This window comes from Bombina bombina, chromosome 7 (genome assembly GCF_027579735.1).
Source record: "Bombina bombina isolate aBomBom1 chromosome 7, aBomBom1.pri, whole genome shotgun sequence".
Lineage (NCBI taxonomy): Eukaryota > Metazoa > Chordata > Amphibia > Anura > Bombinatoridae > Bombina > Bombina bombina.
The window spans coordinates 631,465,336-631,486,756 of record NC_069505.1 but is presented as its reverse complement, the minus strand read 5'-3'; the positions used below and the strand labels follow the sequence as shown (position 1 = coordinate 631,486,756).

General features: G+C 45.8%; 1 protein-coding gene across 3 annotated transcripts; it reads left to right on the top strand.

Moving 5' to 3' along the window:
• Positions 1 to 292: 292 nt before the first annotated feature.
• On the top strand, positions 293 to 7,566 carry LOC128635663 (uncharacterized). 3 transcript variants are annotated; one of them, XM_053688767.1, is made up of 3 exons: positions 294 to 2,309; positions 4,809 to 4,969; positions 5,758 to 5,907. In XM_053688767.1, exons 1-3 carry the CDS (start codon positions 473 to 475, stop codon positions 5,773 to 5,775), a joined length of 2,016 nt encoding a protein of 671 aa, XP_053544742.1. In that variant the 5' UTR covers positions 294 to 472; the 3' UTR covers positions 5,776 to 5,907. The 3 variants fall into 3 exon arrangements, with proteins under 3 accessions (XP_053544740.1, XP_053544742.1, XP_053544741.1); XM_053688765.1 differs by having other exon boundaries at positions 293 to 2,309; positions 4,809 to 5,887; XM_053688766.1 differs by lacking the exon at positions 4,809 to 4,969 and having other exon boundaries at positions 297 to 2,309; positions 5,758 to 7,566.
• The last annotated feature ends 13,855 nt before the right edge of the window (positions 7,567 to 21,421 follow it).

Sequence of the window (21,421 nt, the reverse complement as noted above, 5' to 3'; positions counted from 1 at the left end):
GACTAATAATACATTTACACTATATACATATAGAGGTATAAATAAACACAGAGATATGACAGACAACAGAATAATAATACATTTACATTATATACATATAGAGGTATTAAATAAACACAGTGATATGACAGACAACAGACTAATAATACATTTACACTATATACATATAGAGGTATAAATAAACACAGAGATATGACAGACAACAGAATAATAATACATTTACACTATATACATATAGAGGTATAAATGCAGTGTAGGGCTTAGTATAAGCCTGGAGCAGTCTAAGGGTTAAGGCTGTAGGAGAGTGGGTTAGAAGAGAGAGGGAAGGTGCTGGGTGCAACATTGTTGCAATTTAGGGTAGGCCCCTCCTTACCAGTAGATAAGCCAAGTTCTCCCTTGCAACTTCCTCTTCTTCTCCGGATCCTGGCTGAAGCAGTTTTTTCTTAGCAGTTCTGTCATCACCAGTGCAGCTATGCATCGTTCCAGGCGTTCTACTCTGCCTCCCAGACGTTACCAGTCGGAACAGGAACCTCCTGCACCTGCAAAAGAAAAAATAAAGATAAGTTTTCAATCTATTTCTGAGGATGATTTAGATATCATTCCCCCAACTCAATATACTACTGTTGTGTCAGCCCAGGTTCATAATGTGGAAGAGCAGGGACCTATTGATATTGAGTTAGCTCAGGAATCCCCCAGACCTCAAGCATTGCAGACCCAGCAGGCTAATTTACCTCTTGATAGTGTACAGGCCTCATTTTTAAGTGCTGTACCCCCTGCTGCTATGTCAGCAGTTTCTGACCTATTGAAAAACATAATATCCGCTATGGCTGCAGCCTCCCCAGGGCCCAGTGTCACACCAGCTGTTTTCCCTCCTGATCCTTCTAGTCAGGATCCGGATCCTGCTTTAACTACCCCCAGCAGGCATCGCCCTTTCACACCTCTCATTGAGGCACCACACGTGGCAACACGCGGTCCCCAGCCCGGCCGGAACATGGCCCCTCAGCCCTCAACACCCGGACTTGCCCCTGGTCGCACCATACCCGAGGCCCATGCCATCTCAGGGCCTATGCTGCTCCCCTCGGGGCCTAGCGATCTCCTTCGCCAGCCGCGTGGTCCGGGTCCGACTTCCGGTGTCAACGCCATGTTAGTGACGTCACCGGAAGCGGACATCGGCACTTCCGGCTTGGCAGATTCCCGCGCGGTCACAAGGACATCGGCTCCCGGGGCAACGCCACTTGCAGGTGAGCACCGAGAGCCGTCCTTGGCCGTTGGCGGGTTATCAGTGGGGGGTCGGAGGGGCATTAGCAGCGCAAGCAAACTGCGCAAGCGAACGGCACATTTGAATGTTAATCCTCAGGGGCATCAAAGGGGTCGCTCCATCATAAGAGGTAGTACCAGGCAGATAGCCAGTGATAGGGGTAGGGGGACACGCAGAGTTAACCCTTCCAGGGCAATGAGGCCATTACAGTTTATACAAATGGGAGATAACGCAAATGCCGTTCAGCAGGCCGCTCCCGATATTATTAACCCACACAGGGCTGATAGTGGTTTAGTGCAAGCGGCCGCTCAGCCGCATGATATTGTGTCTAATAATAGCCTGCATGTGAATCAAGGCAATGTTCAAAGTATGCATGTTAATCAAAACATTGAGCATCATTTACCATCTCATCATTTACCATCCCCCATTGGTGTGAATGCGGCTTTGAATGGTGTGAACGTACAAGCAGCTCCTCAGGGATATAATACACCCCTGGTTGGCATACATAATGCGAATGTGCAATCTTTAAGCCAGCTACAACACCCCATTACTTTAGGCATACAAGGAGTACAACCCCTTGATCAGGGTATCCACTCCCCCATGGCAGCCACGCAGGGCGCTCATGCACACTCATTAAACCATGCACAATCAATAAGCCAGGCATGCCATAACCCTATTGTAGACCAGCAGGGTGTGAATGCTCAGACATCTGCGAATGGACAGTCAGTGAGTCAGGGATTTCATACACCACTTCATATAGCTCATCCACCCCTTGCTACTGATAATCCAGACACATCCATTGGGCAAAGTGCTCGCCAAATTCTTTCTCTTTTGCAGGGGGCAATTGGATCACAAAGTGCAGCAAAAACACGGACCAACACTGCCACAGTCATGAGTGGGGCGGATGCAGGAGTACCAGGCAGCATTACAGCAGGAGCAGCAGCCACCACTTCCACTGCACAGCAAGGGTCTTCAGGACTCGCCCTCCAAAACCAGCCAGCAGGCCAGCCCGTTTCCAGCATGGGTCAGGGACCTCCTGCCATTAGTCACGGTGAGAATGCTTTATTTACACACAATGACCTTTCTTCCTCTGACTCATCCTCTTCTGACTCAGGGTCTGAGACTGACTCTTCCTTGGGTTTACAAGGGGCAGGTCAGAAGAAAATGTTTAGAATGATTAAGAAAATTTTAAAGAGGGGGGTCAAGCCAGATACTAAGCAGGATAGCGCCAGTAACCCCGCCCCGCAAAACCCATCTACAGAGGTGCCAGCTGAACCTCTCCCTACCAGGGCCATCTCCGAAAGGCGAGCAGCCCTTTACGGGGACGCAAGCCCAGGAAAAATATACTCATTGCATAGACACCTGCGCAAAAAGGTGGTCAGTAGAATCCACCGTGGAAAATATGTTAATATATTTGACCTTTCGGTGGAGGCGTATAGGCAGAGAGAGAAGAGCGCTGAGGGAACAGGGCCTAAAAAATTTAAACGCCCAGACACTTTTGATGAGTGGCTCCAGTGCTTCAGGGTTTTTTCCTCCTGTTATATCGAAAAGTACCCCTCCCAGAGTTTGCCTATCCTAAAATACACGGACACTATTCACTGGATTCAGCGTAATCACAGTGAAGGTGTGTGGAGGGAATATGATGCTGAGTTCAGGAGGAAAATGGCAGGAAATCCTTCCCTGACATTTGACTCTACTGATAACCAGTTGTGGCAGCGAATGGACCCAAAAGGGGGTGCACCCGCTGCTGCAACTTCAACTCAGCAATCAGCGCAGCAGTCCTTTCGCAATACCAGAAGCAGGAAACGGGGGGGAACCTGCTGGCCCTTCCAGGACAAAAAATGCGACAAGGGTAGCGCATGCACCTTCAGACATGTCTGCAGGTACTGCTCTGGTCCACACCCTGGCAGTGACTGCATCAAGCGAAGGGACCAGGCCAATAAGCCCCCTTCAGCAAACTTGGGCCAGAAAGGCGGAAACGCCAATTAATGTACATGCCATGGCACCATGGTTGTGGGCTTACCCAGACCAGGCGGCGGCACGTATGTTATGGGAGGGTTTTTCATTTGGTTTTCATATCCCCACATTTAGGCAAATCAAGGGTAAGAGATTTAATAGGAACCTTATTTCAGCATACCAACACCCCCAAGTAGTGAGGGATAAAATTAATAAAGAAGTGACTTTAGGGCGAATGGCGGGCCCCTTTGCTGCCCCACCTTTACCTGATTTGGTCATTTCCCCGTTGGGGGTGGTTCCCAAGAAAGAGCCAGGGAAGTTTCGCCTCATTCAGCACCTGTCGTACCCAAAAGGTAGCTCAGTCAATGATGCCATTGACCCCCAACTCAGCTCGGTGCGCTATCAATCCTTTGATAGCGCACTAGACCTGGTCAGGAGGGCGGGTCATGGTGCTCTATTGGCGAAACTAGACATTGAGTCGGCATTTAGGCTTCTTCCACTCCACCCCTCAGTTTTCCATCTAATGGGTTGTAAGTTTGCAGGTGTGTACTACGTGGATCGCTGCCTGCCCATGGGCTGCTCTTTGTCATGCGCCTTGTTTGAAGCGTTCAGTAGTTTCCTTCATTGGGTCGTAGCTTCAGAAGTGGGCAGCGATCCCATAGCACACTACCTGGACGATTTTCTCATTGTAGGGAGGGCAGGCTCCGATGATTGTTTATCCACAATGAACATCATGCGCAGCGTCATGAGACATTTCGGGGTGCCCCTAGCAGAGGACAAAACGCAAGGCCCCGCGTCCTGTTTAGTCTTCCTGGGAATCGAAATCGACACCCAGGCTCGGCTCTGTAGGTTGCCACCTGATAAAGTTCAGGGCATGCTTGAGGCGGTCAGAGCGGCAGTCTCTAATGCAGTTATTTCCCTGAAACAGTTACAATCCCTGTTAGGTTTGCTTAATTTCGCTTGCAGAGTTATCCCCATGGGTCGGGTTTTTAACCGTAGACTGGAAAGACAGCTTAGTGGTAGGTCAAACCCGAAATCAAAGATAACCCTAGGGAGTGAATTGCTGGCTGACCTGGTAGTCTGGGAACAGTTTCTCACGCGATTTAACGGGATTCGGGTCTGGCGTACCCCTCCCATGTCTAGCCAGTTACTGCACCTTTTCACTGACGCAGCTGGATCGCACGGTTACGGGGCCTATTTCCAGGGAGAGTGGAGCGCGGAGCCCTGGCCGGAGTCCTGGGCCCCGGCGGGCCTTACTCGAAACCTGACTCTCCTGGAGCTATTCCCCGTGGTCTTGGCGGTCGAGCTGTGGGGTGGGAAGTTGTCGAACGGGACTGTTGTGTTCTGGACAGACAACATCAGTGTGGTCTTTGCGATCAATAACTTGTCAGCCACCTCAGCAAAGGTCATTACCTTGCTGCGCCACCTGGTGTTGCGCTGTCTGGACCTTAACATCCAGTTCCAGGCCCGTCATGTCCCGGGCGTCGACAATGTTGTAGCTGACGCCCTGTCACGATTCGAATGGGCGACATTTCGCAAGTTAGCCCCCACAGCTGCAGCCGTGGGCTTACGCTGTCCTGATTTCCTTTGGCAGCTCGTCCTTCCTGGATAGCCTTACTGCCGTTGGTCCGCTCCTCCTTAGCACCATCCACTTGGCACGCCTATGCCCGCATGTGGTCTGAATGGGACAATTTCTGTGCGTCCAGGGGAGCCGACGCTGCTCAGGGGTCTAGGGACAACTTACATGATTGGCTGGTGAGTTTGCATGCCTCTGGGGCCCGTCAGGGGGCAATACAATCCAAATTGGCCGCCCTCTCATTTTTCTATAGGGCATTAGCCATTCCTGACCCAACCAATTCCTTTTTTATTAGGCAGGTGATCAAGGGTTGGGGCAGATCGCAGCAGCGGAAAATAGACACGCGCGAACCCATCACCCGCGACCGCCTGGAGCGTTTGCTCTTGGCGCTCGACGTGGTCTGTAGATCAGATTTTGAAGCCCTACTCTTCAAAACTGCGTTTAATCTGGCCTTTGCCGCCGCTCTTAGAGTTAGTGAGGTAGTAGCACCCTCCAAGCAGGCGTCTGGGGCAGGTATACAATTGCAACATGTTAGAGCTGCCCCTGATTCCTTACTTCTTTTTCTGCCGCGATCAAAGACAGATCAGGAAGGTAAGGGAACCTGGATCCCCGTTCACCCTCAGGTGAACAGCGCATGCTGCCCGGTTAACTGCGTTAATCTTTACCTGGCTCAAAGGCCGCCTGGCCCGGGGCAATTCCTGGTCCATGCGGACGGCAGATCCCTTTCCAAATTTCAGTTCGGTAGGGTCCTAAAATTGGCGGCAGTCCAGGCGGGGCTGGACGCTAGCAGACTGGCCCCGCACTCTTTTCGCATAGGGGCCGCGACTAACGCTGCGCAAGCGGGCTCCTCGTGCGAGGACATAAAACGTATTGGGCGTTGGCGGTCCAATTGTTTCAGAACCTATGTCCGTCCAATTGTTTAATGTTTAGATGTTAATTCAGGATACTAAAATGTTTGTCTCCACAGGCACTACCCCCGGGGTGAAGCGAATCTGGATTGTGGGCCACTCCTTTGTCCACTGGGCCTCCCTACGCTGTGCGTCCCTCCCATTTGGCCAATCCCTAGGTCTCCCTTCCAACAAGGCATCCGTTAGGTGGTTGGGTGATAGGGGGATGTGCTGGCCCCAATTAGCAGGAACCATATCTGGGGCCCTGGTACGCTGGGGGAAGCCCCACATTATTATTCTTCACCTAGGGGGTAACGATGTGGGGGCCATACCAGTTTTACAGTTGATTAAGGTTATGCAGGCAGACATTGGGTGGCTAAGAGTACGCATCCCGGGGGTCATGATAGGGTGGTCCCATATAATACCCCGTCTCCACTGGAGGCATATGTCGGCCCATACGGCGGCATACCGGGTTAGGAAGAAGATCAATGCGTCTGTAGCGAAAACCGTCACTGGGTCAGGTGGCTTCGTGGTACGGCACGAAGCCATTTCGGCTGATAGAACCGAGCTATATAGAAGGGATAAAGTTCACCTTTCTGATGTGGGGCTGGATTTATTCATAGGGGACATTCAGAGAGCTCTGTTACCCCTCCTGTAAATCGGGTTGTGCGTTGGCGGCAAGGGTACCATTAAAATGCTTCCTTGTGGCGGGAGATCCTCGGTCCGGTTGCGCAGGAGAAGGTCGCTAGGGGTGAGTGATGGCCAGACTTCCGGGGAGGAGGGTAGGCCCTCACGTGCACGTGACGGTAACCCTCCTTCCTCCCTTTTGAGGGATGGTCACGTGATCTCTGCAACCCCTCAGCGTCATCTCCTTAGGGCAGAGACTCCTCTGCTGCTGTTCCCGTTGGGCCGGTGATCTCCTGCTGTTCTGGGTAGCTGATCTCTATGCCGCCATATATATTTTCAGTTCTATCAGTTCTATCTAGTTTGTTAGGTTAATAAAATTTTATGGCCTGTGACGGTCACAAAATTTTTCCCATAAAAAGTTTGTCTGTGGTTATTTCGCACTACATTCTCATGTACATAGTTATTTAATTAAGTTATGTTAAATCCTCTCCTCTGTGAAGAAGGATCCGGTAAGCATTTAATCCCTTAATGCAGTGTAGGGCTTAGTATAAGCCTGGAGCAGTCTAAGGGTTAAGGCTGTAGGAGAGTGGGTTAGAAGAGAGAGGGAAGGTGCTGGGTGCAACATTGTTGCAATTTAGGGTAGGCCCCTCCTTACCAGTAGATAAGCCAAGTTCTCCCTTGCAACTTCCTCTTCTTCTCCGGATCCTGGCTGAAGCAGTTTTTTCCCTCCCTCCCTTCCCCTTTTGTAATGTTTTAATGATGTTGTATTTTCGACGGCACCTTAATGGCAGGGCTATGGCTACTCACCCTAGGCCCAATAAGCCATTACTGTAGGATATGGATCTCCTCTCCCTGTTATGCGGTTTACACGGCTTGGTAACAGGGAATCCTTATCTAGGTGGAAGATCTTCTTTCACCCTGGCGGCGGGAGATCCTCGGTCCGGTTGCGCAGGAGAAGGTCGCTAGGGGTGAGTGATGGCCAGACTTCCGGGGAGGAGGGTAGGCCCTCACGTGCACGTGACGGTAACCCTCCTTCCTCCCTTTTGAGGGATGGTCACGTGATCTCTGCAACCCCTCAGCGTCATCTCCTTAGGGCAGAGACTCCTCTGCTGCTGTTCCCGTTGGGCCGGTGATCTCCTGCTGTTCTGGGTAGCTGATCTCTATGCCGCCATATATATTTTCAGTTCTATCAGTTCTATCTAGTTTGTTAGGTTAATAAAATTTTATGGCCTGTGACGGTCACAAAATTTTTCCCATAAAAAGTTTGTCTGTGGTTATTTCGCACTACATTCTCATGTACATAGTTATTTAATTAAGTTATGTTAAATCCTCTCCTCTGTGAAGAAGGATCCGGTAAGCATTTAATCCCTTAATAAACACAGAGATATGACAGACAGAATAATAATACATTTACACTATATACATATAGAGGTATAAATAAACACAGAGTTATGACAGACAACAGAATAATAATACATTTACATAATATACATATAGAGGTATAAATAAACACAGAGATATGACAGACAACAGAATAATAATACTTTTACACTATATACATATAGAGGTATAAATAAACACAGAGATATGACAGACAACAGAATAATAATACATCTACACTATATACATATAGAGGTATAAATAAACACAGAGATATGACAGATATCAGAATAATAATACATTTACACTATATACATATAGAGGTATACATAAACACAGAGATATGACAGACAACAGACTAATAATACATTTACACTATAGACATACAGTGGTATAAATAAACACAGATATATGACAAACAACAGAATAATACTACATTTACACTATATACATATAGAGGTATAAATAAACACAGAGTTATGACAGACAACAGACTAATAATACATTTACATTATATACATATAGAGGTATAAATAAACACAGATATATGACAGACAACAGAATAATAATACATTTACATTATATATATATATAGAGGTATAAATAATCAGAGATATGACAAACAACAGAATAATAATACATGTACACTATATACATATAGAGGTATAAATAAACACAGAGATATGACAGACAACAGAATAATAATAAATTTACACTATATACATATAGAGGTATAAATAAACACAGAGATATGACAGACAAAATAATAATAATACATTTACACTATATACATATAGAGGTATAAATAAACACAGAGATATGACAGACAACAGAATAATAATACATTTACACTATATACATATAGAGGTATAAATAAACACAGAGATATGACAGACAACAGAATAATAATACATTTACACTATATACATATAGAGGTATAAATAAACACAGAGATATGACAGACAACAGAGTAATAATACAGTTACACTATATACATATAGAGGTATAAATAAACACAGAGATATGACAGACAACATAATTATAATACAGTTACACTATATACATATAGAGGTATAAATAAGCACAGAGATATGACACACAACAGAATAATAATACATTTACACTATATACATATAGAGGTATAAATAATCACAGATATATGACAGACAACATAATAATAATACAGTTACACTATATACATATAGAGGTATAAATAAACACAGAGATATGACAGACAACAGACTAATAATACATTTACACTATATACATATAGTGGTATAAATAAACACAGAGATATGACAGACAAAAGACTAATAATACATTTATACTATATACATATAGAGGTATAAATAAACACAGTGATATGACAGACAACAGAATAATAATACAGTTACACTATATACATATAGAGGTATAAATAAACACAGAGATATGACAGACAACAGACTAATAATACATTTACACTATATACATATAGTGGTATAAATAAACACAGAGATATGACAGACAGCAGAATAATAATACAGTTACACTATATACATATAGAGGTATAAATAAACAGAGATATGACAGATAACAGACTAATAATACATTTACACTATATACATATAGAGGTATAAATAAACACAGAGATATGACAGACAACAGAATAATAATACATTTACACTATACACATATAGAGGTATAAATAAACACAGAGATATGACAGACAACAGACTAATAATACATTTACACTATATACATATAGAGGTATAAATAAACACAGAGATTTGACAGACAACAGAATAATAATACATTTACAATATATACATATAGAGGTATAAATAAACACAGAGATATGACAGACAACAGAATAATAATACATTTACACTATATACATATAGAGGTATAAATAAACACAGAGATATGACAGACAACAGAATAATAATACATTTACACTATATACATATAGAGGTATAAATAAACACAGAGATATGACAAACAACAGAATAATAATACATTTATAATGTATACATACAGTGGTATAAATAAACACAGAGATATGACAGACAAAAGAATAATAATACATTTACACTATATACATATAGAGGTATAAATAAACACAGAGATATGACAGACAACAGAATAATAATACATTTATAATATATACATACAGTGGTATAAATAAACACAGAGATATGACAGACAAAAGAATAATAATACATTTACACTATATACATATAGTGGTATAAATAAACACAGAGATATGACAGATAACAAAATAATAATACATTTACACTATATACATACAGTGGTAAAAATAAACACAGAGATATGACAGACAACAGAATACTAATACATTTACACTATATACATATAGAGGTATAAATAAACACAAAGATATGACAGACAACAGACTAATGATACATTTACACTATATGCATATAGTGGTATAAATAAACACAGAGATATGACAGATAACAAAATAATAATACATTTACACTATATTCATACAGTGGTAAAAATAAACACAGAGATATGACAGACAACAGAATAATAATACATTTACACTATATACATATAGAGGTATAAATAAACACAGAGATATGACAGACAACAGAATAATAATACATTTACACTATATACATACAGAGGTATAAATAAACACAGAGATATGACATGATCCCTCTAATAGGTACTTCCCAAATAAAAACACAACTCGGAATCTGGGTTACAAAGGCCGCAGCTTTTTATTTTAACAATTACATTATAACCATAAATAAATGAACATTAAATACCCCAGCCCGTGCTTGCCCCCATAGCATCCCCATTTTACCAGATAACATTTCACTTACTCCTCTCCTCAAATCAGGAGGTACCCATACAAATGCTATTCCACACAGCAAGCACTCCGCCACCGGCAAGGCCTAATGCCGTGCCCCGCCAACCACCTCCAAGGCCTTTGAAACCCATTCCTTAACATTAAAATTAAATAGATGCAAACCCACCTCGTTCAAATGCACCCCATCTTTCAGGAAGAAACATTTCCCCGATTCCCCCTCAAACTCAACATGCCGTAGAGACAGCCCACCAACCCATTTTATAAAACCGCTCATCCTATTCACCTTTCTCCGTAATGCCTACAATTTCTTCCCATCCCAAGCTGCCCTCCAGTATAGCCTCGGTTCTATCTCAGACCACAAAATCACCAAGTTTGGAAACAGCATAAGTAACCTCCTCACATCCCTTTTCATCCCATCCACCAACTCTTTCTGAGATCTGGAACCCAAATCGTTACCCCCCAGGTGTATCAATAAAATATATGGAGGGCAGAATAACCTAGCATATTCCACAATTTTCATCACTAACTGATCCCACCTCATTCCTCTGATTCCGAACCACCGTATGCTGACTTCTGCAGGTGAAAACCCCATCTGGACCCCTTCCTCTCTAACCATTGCCGCCTTTCTAGCCCAGTAGATATAGGAATGGCCCATCAGCCAGCATTGTACTGGACCTGCAACGAGACAACAAGCATCCTTAGACTAAAGCGGGTCTAACATATGAAACATATCTGTTTGAAGCCCACCTCCCAATCCTCTTGATCCCCTCTGCCCCTATTCCCAACGTGTGGGCCTCAGTGGCCGCCCTGATTCTAAAGGAATGTGTTCCAAAGTCCCTAGGGTTTAGGCCATTCCTTTCTAAACTTTGCCTAAAAACTGCTTGAAATTGAAACAAAGATAAAGATGACCCATTATTATGCACAAACAATGGACCCGGCCCCATTGGCCTTACCTTAACAAGCTCCTGTACTGCCTTTACCGGGAAACATGGGCCCCCCATAGCCCTCAGCACAATCTGCACCCCTTTTCCCACCTGGTCCGTCTTGGACCTCCCCAGCCAGATCGATATCCTGTCAACCTCCACCACCACGTCCAACCTATGAATACCCCTCTTGTCCTTCCTATTCCTACCTACCAGCTCGGATACCCTGAATGCCCGAAGAAGGCCACCACAAAAACTGCCTGGAACAACACCCCTTCGTATTCCGAGCTACAGATCCCCGGCAACTGCCCCACCACCTTATTGAGAACATCACCGGTCGCCTACCATCCGCTACGAATTTCCCCCTACACAAACTTCGAGCCGCCAACCGCACCAGGAAATGTTTCGACACATCATCCCACCCCATCAACTGAAACAAAAACACCATGGCCGCTAGCCGCCTTCTCACCATAGACCTAGATATCCTGTCCTCCTTCCACTCATGCATCCACTCCAATAGTGCCCTTAACCTCCTTTCAGTAGACCCGACCGATCCCCACTCCTGCAGCCTTGAGGCCCATAGTTCCCATACCTGGGTATATGCCCTCCATGTCCTCGGCACCAAAGCTCCCTTTACCATATCCATCATGTTGGCAACACTATATCCCACAGTTCTTCTGGGCACTGCTCCCCACGAACCTCTGCCTCCGGGGCCAGTCGATGGAACCGATCCTACTGTAAACGGGAAAGAGCATCAGCAACCTCATTTTGTTTCCCCGGAACATGCACAGCTATAAACAAGACATTGCATTGCATACATTTGAGCACAAATATCCTTAACACTCGTACCACCGGGGGGGACGCTGTTGACAATCTATTCAAAGCCATTACCACCCCCATATTGTCAGAATGGAATGTCACCCTTCTATTGGCCAGCTGTTTTGGCCATACATGCAGCGCCACCACCAATGGAAACAGCTCCAGGAGCACTAAATTCTTAGTGAAGCACAATTCCCCCCACCCCTCTGGCCACTGTCCCATACACCACTTGCCGTTCAAGTATGCCCCGAAAACAATGGCCCCAGAAGCATCTGTGAACAAATCCAGGTTTGTGTCCTTCTCAACCCCTTCCTGCACCATTGCCCTCCCATTAAACTCCCCTAAGAATTCCCGCCACACCCCCAAGTCCTCCTTGAGCTCCTTTTTTAACCGAACACGGTGAAAAGGCTCCTTCACTCCCTCTGTCGCCTGACAGGCTCCTCAGAAACACCCTCCCAACTGGGATGATCTTGCAAGCAAAGTTGAGCTTACCAATCAATGACTGGAGTTCCCTCAATTGAAGCTTCTGCTTCCCCAAAACACTGTCATTCATTTCCACCAAGTCGACTATTTTGTCCTCCGGCAACCTACATTCCATCCGGACTGAATCAATTTCGATACCCAGAAAACTCAAACAAGCCGTCGGCCCTCCGACTTATCCCCCGCCACTGGGATACCAAAATCACTTGCCACCTCAACGAATGTGTTCATGAGACGCTCGCAGTCCCTAGACCCCTCCGGGCCCACGAATAGGAAGTTGTCCAAATAATGCACCACTGACCTTATACCTGCCTGCTGACTCACCACCCACTCAATAATGCATTTAGGGAAGAAAAATCCAAATGTTAATTACAGACTCAATGACACTTTACTGACTGTTACAGACGAGGAACAGGACTTGGGAATTATTATTTCAGATGATTTAAAACTTAGTAAACAATGTAGTAAGGCAGCGAGTAAGGCTAGCAGAATGCTTGGATGTATTGGTAGAGGTATTTGCAGCAGAAATAGTAAGGTTCTTATGCCACTTTATAGATCATTAGTTAGGCCTCATCTTGAGTATTGTGTGCAGTTCTGGAGGCCATATCTTCAGAAGGATATTAACAAACTTGAATCTGTGCAAAGGAGGGCTACCAAAATGGTACATGGTCTAAAAAATAAAACTTACCAGGATAGGCTCAATGACCTAAATATGTATAGCTTAGAGGAGAGAAGGGAAAGAGGTGATATGATAGCAACTTTCAAGTACATTAAAGGGTTTAGTAAAACTGAGGCTGTGGGTATTTTACATAAAATGGAAAATTCAAGAACAAGGGGTCATGAGCTCAAGCTAAAGGGTAGTAGATTCAGCAGTAATTTGAGGAAGCACTTCTTTACAGAAAGAGTGATTGATTTATGGAATAAACTTCCTCAAGAGGTAGTAGCAACAAACACTGTGGGGGACTTTAAAAATGCATGGGACAAGCATAGGGCTATCCTACGAACTAGATAAGTTTATACTGTTAGGTAAGGTGGGGCAGACTTGCTGGGCCTATGGCTCTTATCTGCCGTCAATATCTATGTTTCTATGTTTCTATGTTTCAACGAAGCAGCTGAATGTTTCAAAATAGGAGCACGAAATCGATCACCCCATTGGAAGGCACAAATCCACGAAGTAAGAATCATCAAACACACAACCCTGCAGATGGTGACATCTGGGGTGCACGGGCAACAGGCAGAACGCCGCCTCTACATCAACTTTAGCCAACAAAGCCCCTTTTTTCCGCTGCCCAGACCAAACCCACCACCTTATCAAAGGACGTGTACCTCACTGCCGTCAATTCGGGGTCAATCCCATCATTTACCGAATCCCCTTTTGGGTAAGACAGATGGTGAATCATTCTGTACTGCCCGGGTGCTTTCTTCGGCACCACCCCCAACGGGGAAACCCTTAGATTTGCCAAAGGCATTGCATTAAACGGACCCGCCATCCTGCCCAATGAAACCTCCTTCCACAACTTGTCCCTTACAATTTCCGGGAATTCTTTAGCCGACTTTAAATTACCGGGTAAACCGGCCCCCGCCCCCCCCCCTTGAATGGAATCCAAAAACCCGAACTAAACCCCATTAACAACAATTCAGCGTCCCTCCTCCTCGTCCCACCACCCTTAGCGAACTGTTCTAACCACGGGACCATCCTTACGACCTTCACTGGCGTCCGTGCCCTGTACAGCCACTTCCCCTGCCCTAGCTGGCAATCGCCCCCGCTTAAAACACTTAGAGTACGAGTGGGCCCCCCCACACCCAGAGCACTCGTGTTTATACTTACATGTCCCCCCAAACCGACACTGACCTTCATTAAATTGGAAACACAGTCCCTTTCGGAGCGCCACTGCTGTTGTTGTTCCAGCCCCACCAGCACTCGCTCCTGCCCCTCGAAAGGACTGCCCTCCCCGAAGTGGTGTCATCATTTCCAACCATATTCCCATGTCCCGATCGTCCCACTTCATATCTGGGCGCACTGCTATCCGCTGCCTGAACTGCTCATCATACCGCCACCACACCATGCCTCCGTAGGTTCGGTATGCTGCTGATATTTCATCGAAATAACAGAACAACGCAGAGCCTTGCTCCAGGTACTTCTCCGCGGTCACACTCGCCAGGATACAAAATGCCCGTGACCAATTGGCAAAAGTCTTTGGCAGCTTCCTGTACCTCTTCTTTCTCTCCTCTTCCTCTTTTTTCCCTTGCTCCCTTTTTGGATTCTCCAGCGCTCTTGCCCCCCAGCTCCGGGCTAAGCCTCTCAGGCGGTCTGGCCCTCCTTAACGGCCTGGCCCTAGGAGGCCGTGGTGTCCCGCTCCTCACCACTACCTCTGCCACCGGAGCTGCTCCTGCCCTCTGGAGCTGTTCCATTACCCACTCCACGCCCCTGGCTTGGGCCAGGGCTGTCACAGCCACCACCATGTCCTGAGCAGCCGCCATTCTGTGGAAGGTAAGTGGGCAACAAAGCAAGCTTTCTTCCACACTTACCCTCTGCTCCAATACTTTGGCGCTCTTTTTTGCTCCTCCTACCTCTTTTAAACTCCTCTCCAAGCCCCTCCTGTCTGTCTCAAGCCTCTAACACCCCCCAACCTCACATTCGTCATACCTATACAGGGGTCAAATGCCCTTTCCCTGCATAGGTGCCGTCCAGGGCTTACTGACAACAGAATAATAATACATTTACACTATATACATATAGAGGTATAAATAAACACAAAGATATGACAGACAACAGACTAATAATACATTTACACTATATACATATTGAGGTATAAATAAACACAGAGATATGGCAGACAACAGAATAATAATACATTTACACTATATACATATAGAGGTATAAATAAACACAGAGATATGACAGACAACAGACTAATAATACATTTACACTATATACATATAGAGGTATAAATAAACACAGAGATATGACAGACAACAGAATAATAATACATTTACACTATATACATATAGAGGTATAAATAAACACAGAGATATGACAGACAACAGACTAATAATACATTTACACTATATACATATAGAGGTATAAATAAACACAGAGATATGACAGACAACAAACTAATAATACATTTACACTATATACATATAGAGGTATAAATAAACACAAAGATATGACAGACAACAGAATAATAATACATTTACACTATATACATATAGAGGTATAAATAAACACAGATATGACAGACAACAGACTAATAATACATTTACACTATACACATATAGAGGTATAAATAAACACAGAGATATGACAGACAACAGACTAATAATACATTTACACTATATACATATAGAGGTATAAATAAACACAGATATGACAGACAACAGACTAATAATACATTTTCACTATATACATATAGATGTATAAATAAACACAGAGAAATGACAGACAACAGACTAATAATACATTTACACTATATACATATAGAGGTATAAATAAACACAGAGATATGACAGACAACAGAATAATAATACATTTACACTATATACATATAGAGGTATAAATAAACACAGAGATATGACAGACAACAGACTAATAATACATTTACACTATATACATATAGAGGTATAAATAAACACAGAGATATGACAGACAACAGAATAATAATACATTTACACTATATACATATAGAGGTATAAATAAACACAGAGATATGACAGACAACAGACTAATAATACATTTACACTATATACATATAGAGGTATAAATAAACACAGAGATATAACAGACAACAGAATAATAATACATTTACACTATATACATATAGAGGTATAAATAAACACAGAGATATGACAGACAACAGAATAATAATACATTTACACTATATACATATAGAGGTATAAATAAACACAGAGATATGAAAGACAACAGACTAATAATACATTTACACTATATACATATAGAGGTATAAAACACAGAGATATGACAGACAACAGAATAATAATACATTTACACTATATACATACAGTGGTAAAAATAAACACAGAGATATGACAGACAACAGAATAATAATACATTTACACTATATACATATAGAGGTATAAATAAACACAGAGATATAATAGACAACAGAATAATAATACATTTACACTATATACATATAGAGGTATAAATAAACACAGAGATATGACAGGCAACAGTATAATAATACATTTACACTATATACATATAGTGGTATAAATAAACACAGATATATGACAGACAACAGAATAATAATACATTTACACTATATACATATAGAGGTATAAATAAACACAGAGATATGACAGACAACAGAATAATAATACATTTACACTATTGACCCCCTATTTAGGGACTACGTTACTCTAAACAAACCACACACACTCCGATTGTTGGGGTAAAAAGGCCGCAGCTTGTTTATTAACATCATTTAAACATATAAGTAAAACCCATAAATAACCCAATCTTAAATTAACTGTAAACAACCCTCACGGGGCTTGCCATGTAACCCAATGTCTTTCCACTCCACCGGTCCCCTCCGGAACCGGCATAAACCTCTCCTGCCTGGCAGGAGGTACCCCAGCAACCTTCACCACCCCAAAGGCAAGCCTCACCGCCAAGCTGCGACATGAAATGTTCGCCTCCACAACCGTAAATCCAGGGAGGGAGGGAGGGAGCTTCTTTCACCGTCAGGTCCGGACAGAAGATGAAGGTACTTCCTGCTCACCGTCCTTTAAAGACTCCCCTGGGATCCCACCCACCTCCACACCATTGGTTCCTCACCTTGCCCTGCTCTGGGGTCAAATGCCCCTTCGAGATAGGCATCCCTCCAGGGCAGGCTTGACCCCCTATTTAGGGACTACGTTACTCTAAACAAACCACACACACTCCGATTGTTGGGGTAAAAAGGCCGCAGCTTGTTTATTAACATCATTTAAACATATAAGTAAAACCCATAAATAACCCAATCTTAAATTAACTGTAAACAACCCTCACGGGGCTTGCCATGTAACCCAATGTCTTTCCACTCCACCGGTCCCCTCCGGAACCGGCATAAACCTCTCCTGCCTGGCAGGAGGTACCCCAGCAACCTTCACCACCCCAAAGGCAAGCCCCACCGCCACCAGGCCGGCTCATAGCCGGACCCCGCCACCCACCAAGGCCTTTTCCACCCCTTCTCTCAAATTGAAATTGAACAAATGTAACCCAACCTCATTGAGGTGGACTCCGTCTCTCAAAAAGAAACATTCCCCCGAACTACCCTCGAATTCAACGTGCCGTATAGACACCCCACCATTCCGCTCCACAAATTTGCTCAGAATCCTGTTGACCTTCCTCCTTGACAACTCTAACCTTCGCACGTCCCATGCTGCTCGCCACTGCAACCGAGGTGTAATCTCCGACCATACTAGCTTCAAACCCGGGAACAGCTCCCACAAACGGAGTAAGTCCCTTGTCACCCTATCTATCAATTCCTTTTGAGAGATGAAGCCCAAATCGTTCCCTCCGGCATGTAAAACCAGCATCCCTGGGGGGTTAAACATCCTAGCAAACTCGACAACTTTAACTATCACCTGATCCCATCTCATACCCCGAAAACCAAACCATCGTATCCGAACAGTCTCTTCATCAAAACCCAGTTGGCTCCCACCTTCTTTTGTCATAGCCGCTTTTCTGGCCCAGTATATGTAGGAATGGCCAATAATCCAACATTCCCTGCCTTGCAACCCTAAGGAAAGAGGACACACTAAATTACTAGCTCACTACGCACATATGACCTAAAACTGTTAGATGCCCACCTCCCAATCGTTCTGATCCTTGCATCTGACATACCCAACATTCTTGCCTCGGTGGCGGCCCCGATCCTAAACGAATGGGACCCGAAGTCAAGCTGCGGGAGCCCCAGGGTATTCAAGGTCTTTCTGAAAACCGAAATAAACTGAAAACGCGACAATGACTCCCCGTTCCTATGAATGAGCAAGGGGCCGCCACCCACCGCCCGCACCTCCAAGAAGGCCGACACGGCCTCCACTGGGCAACATGCCCCCCCAATTCCACGAAGCGTAATAGCTCTACCCCGACCGCTCTGATCCGTCTTTGAACGTCGCAACCATATGACCAAGTCCCGTCCCTGGACCCACACGTCCCCCCGCTGAATACCTCCCCTATCCCTTTTAGATGCCCCGACTAATTCCGACACCCGAAAAGCTGCAAAAAACGCTAACACATAGGCCGCTCGAAAAAGCGCCACCTCGTATTCGTTCAGACAAACCGCCGACAAGGCTCCTACCACTCTCATCAATAACGCAAAGACCACCGGCCTCCGTGCATCCGGTGCCCTGTTACCTTTACAAAGGGCCTTAGCCGCCATCCGAACCACGAACGACTTGGTAACATCCTCCCAACCCAGGCATTGGCACAGAAAGGCAATCGCTGCCAGTCTCCTCCTTACCATAGCCCTTGACACTCCTTGTCTTGCCCATTGCCCTATCCATGCTAATAGGATCTCCAACCAGCTCCGGGCCGTCATGGCCCCCCCCAAGCCTCTTAATACCACACACCATTCTCTCCATACCTGTGAGTAAGCCTTCCATGTGGATTCAGCTAGGGCTCCTCGAACCAACCTCATCAGACCCCGAAGTCCACCTTCCACACTTCCCCCGGGCACTGACACCCTACATCCTCTGCCAATGGGGCCAGCTCCCGAAACCTGTCCCACTGAAAACGTGAAAGAGAATCAGCTATCTCATTGGTCCTACCAGGCACATGCACCGCCCTGAACAAAACATTACATCTCAGGCACTCCAGAACAAACAACCGGAGGAGGACCACCACAGGAGGGGAAGATGCTGTTAGTGAATTTACCGCAGCCACCACCCCCATATTGTCTGAATGAAAGACCACCTTCCTGTCTCTCAGTAGCTCCGGCCATATAATCATGGCAACCCACAATGGAAACAATTCCAGGAACACTAAGTTCCTAGTCAGGCCTGCTGCCGCCCAGCCACTCGGCCACGTGCTGGCGCACCATTTGCCACCCAGGTAAGCACCGAATCCGATCGCCCCAGATGCATCCGTAAACAGGTGCACGTCAGGGTCATCCCATCCATCCCTCTGAATCAGGGACCGCCCGTTAAACTCCCCCAGGAAAGTCAACCATAACTCCATATCCTCCTTCAAATTCTTTGTCAAACGGATATGGTGGAAATGCTCCTTAACCCCCGCAGTCGCTAGCGATAGCCTACGGCAAAAGACCCTCCCAACCGGGATGATCCTGCAAGCGAAATTTAGCTTGCCCAATAGGGATTGCATTTCCCTGAGCGTCAATTTTCGACGCCCCAACGCCTGGCGCAACACCTGGCATAGGTCAGAAACCTTGTCCTCCGGCAGGCTGCACACCATGGTGTCCGAATCAATATGGATCCCCAAAAAGCTCAAGGCCGAACATGGACCCTCCGTCTTGTCAGCTGCCACTGGAATGCCGAATTCCTTGGCCACCGCCTCAAAAGAATCCATCAATCTCTGGCAATCCAGGCTGCCAGCTGGTCCAACGAACAGAAAGTCGTCCAAATAATGGACCATGGATTGTACGCCCGCCACTTGCCGGACGACCCACTCCACAAAGGAGCTGAACTTCTCGAAATAGGAGCATGAAATAGAACAGCCCATAGGCAGGCATAAATCCACGAAAAATTGCCCATCAAAAACGCACCCCAACAAGTGGTGACACGCCGGGTGAACCGGTAACAGCCGGAAGGCAGCTTCGACATCCACCTTTGCCAAAAGCGCTCCCCTCCCCGCTCTTTTGACCAAAGTGACCGCGTCGTCGAACGACGCATACCGGACTGCCGCCACGTCCGGGTCGATCCCATCATTCACCGAAGAGCCCTTCGGATGCGACAGATGGTGTATCATGCGGAACTGTCCCGGGGACTTCTTTGGAACTACCCCTAGTGGGGACAGCCGCAGATTATGCAACGGGGGGGAAGGGAAAGGGCCTGCCATACGCCCCAAACTCACCTCCTTCGCCAACTTGCCCCGAATAACCTCCGGAAATTCCCTGGCCGATTTCAAATTCCCTGCCCACCCGGTCCCCTCTGTCTCCTGAAAGGGTATAGGGAAACCTGAGCTAAAACCCGTCAATAGCAGCTCGGCGTCCCCCCGCTTCCCCCGAACATTAGCGTACTGTTCTAGCCACGGGACCATCTTTCTGATGTCCACCGGCGTCTTGGCTCGGTAAACCCACTTCGCCTGTCCTGGCCCCGGCCTTTCCTTTTTTGAAGCATTTTGCATAAGAATGGACGCCGCCGCACCCCGAACATTCGTGCTTGTACTTGCACGACGCCCCAAACCTGCACTGCCCCTCGTTAAATTGGAAACAGAGGCCCTTCCTGAGGGCCACTGCTGCCCCACTCCCAACTGACGCGGAGTGCCCCCCCTCCACCAGACCGAATGGACTGAGATCCTCTCAACGGGGTCATGATCTCCAGCCATATCCCCATATCCCTGTCATCCCACCGCATGTCTGGGCGGACGGCGATCCGTTGACGGAATTGCTCGTCGTACCGCCACCACCCCATCCCTCCGTAAGTACGGTGCGCCGCCGATACCTCATCATAATAGCAGAACAGGGGGGAACCCTGCTCAGGGAACTTTTGCGCTGTCACGCTTGCCAG

Excerpts from the sequence above, each read along its gene's own strand:
- LOC128635663 (XM_053688765.1), top strand. The coding sequence starts at position 473 with ATGCATCGTTCCAGGCGTTCTACTCTGCCTCCCAGACGTTACCAGTCG. Across the intron at positions 2,310-4,808 it reads ACCTCCTGCCATTAGTCACG|CTCGTCCTTCCTGGATAGCC; the intron begins GTGAGAATGCTT and ends TTCCTTTGGCAG.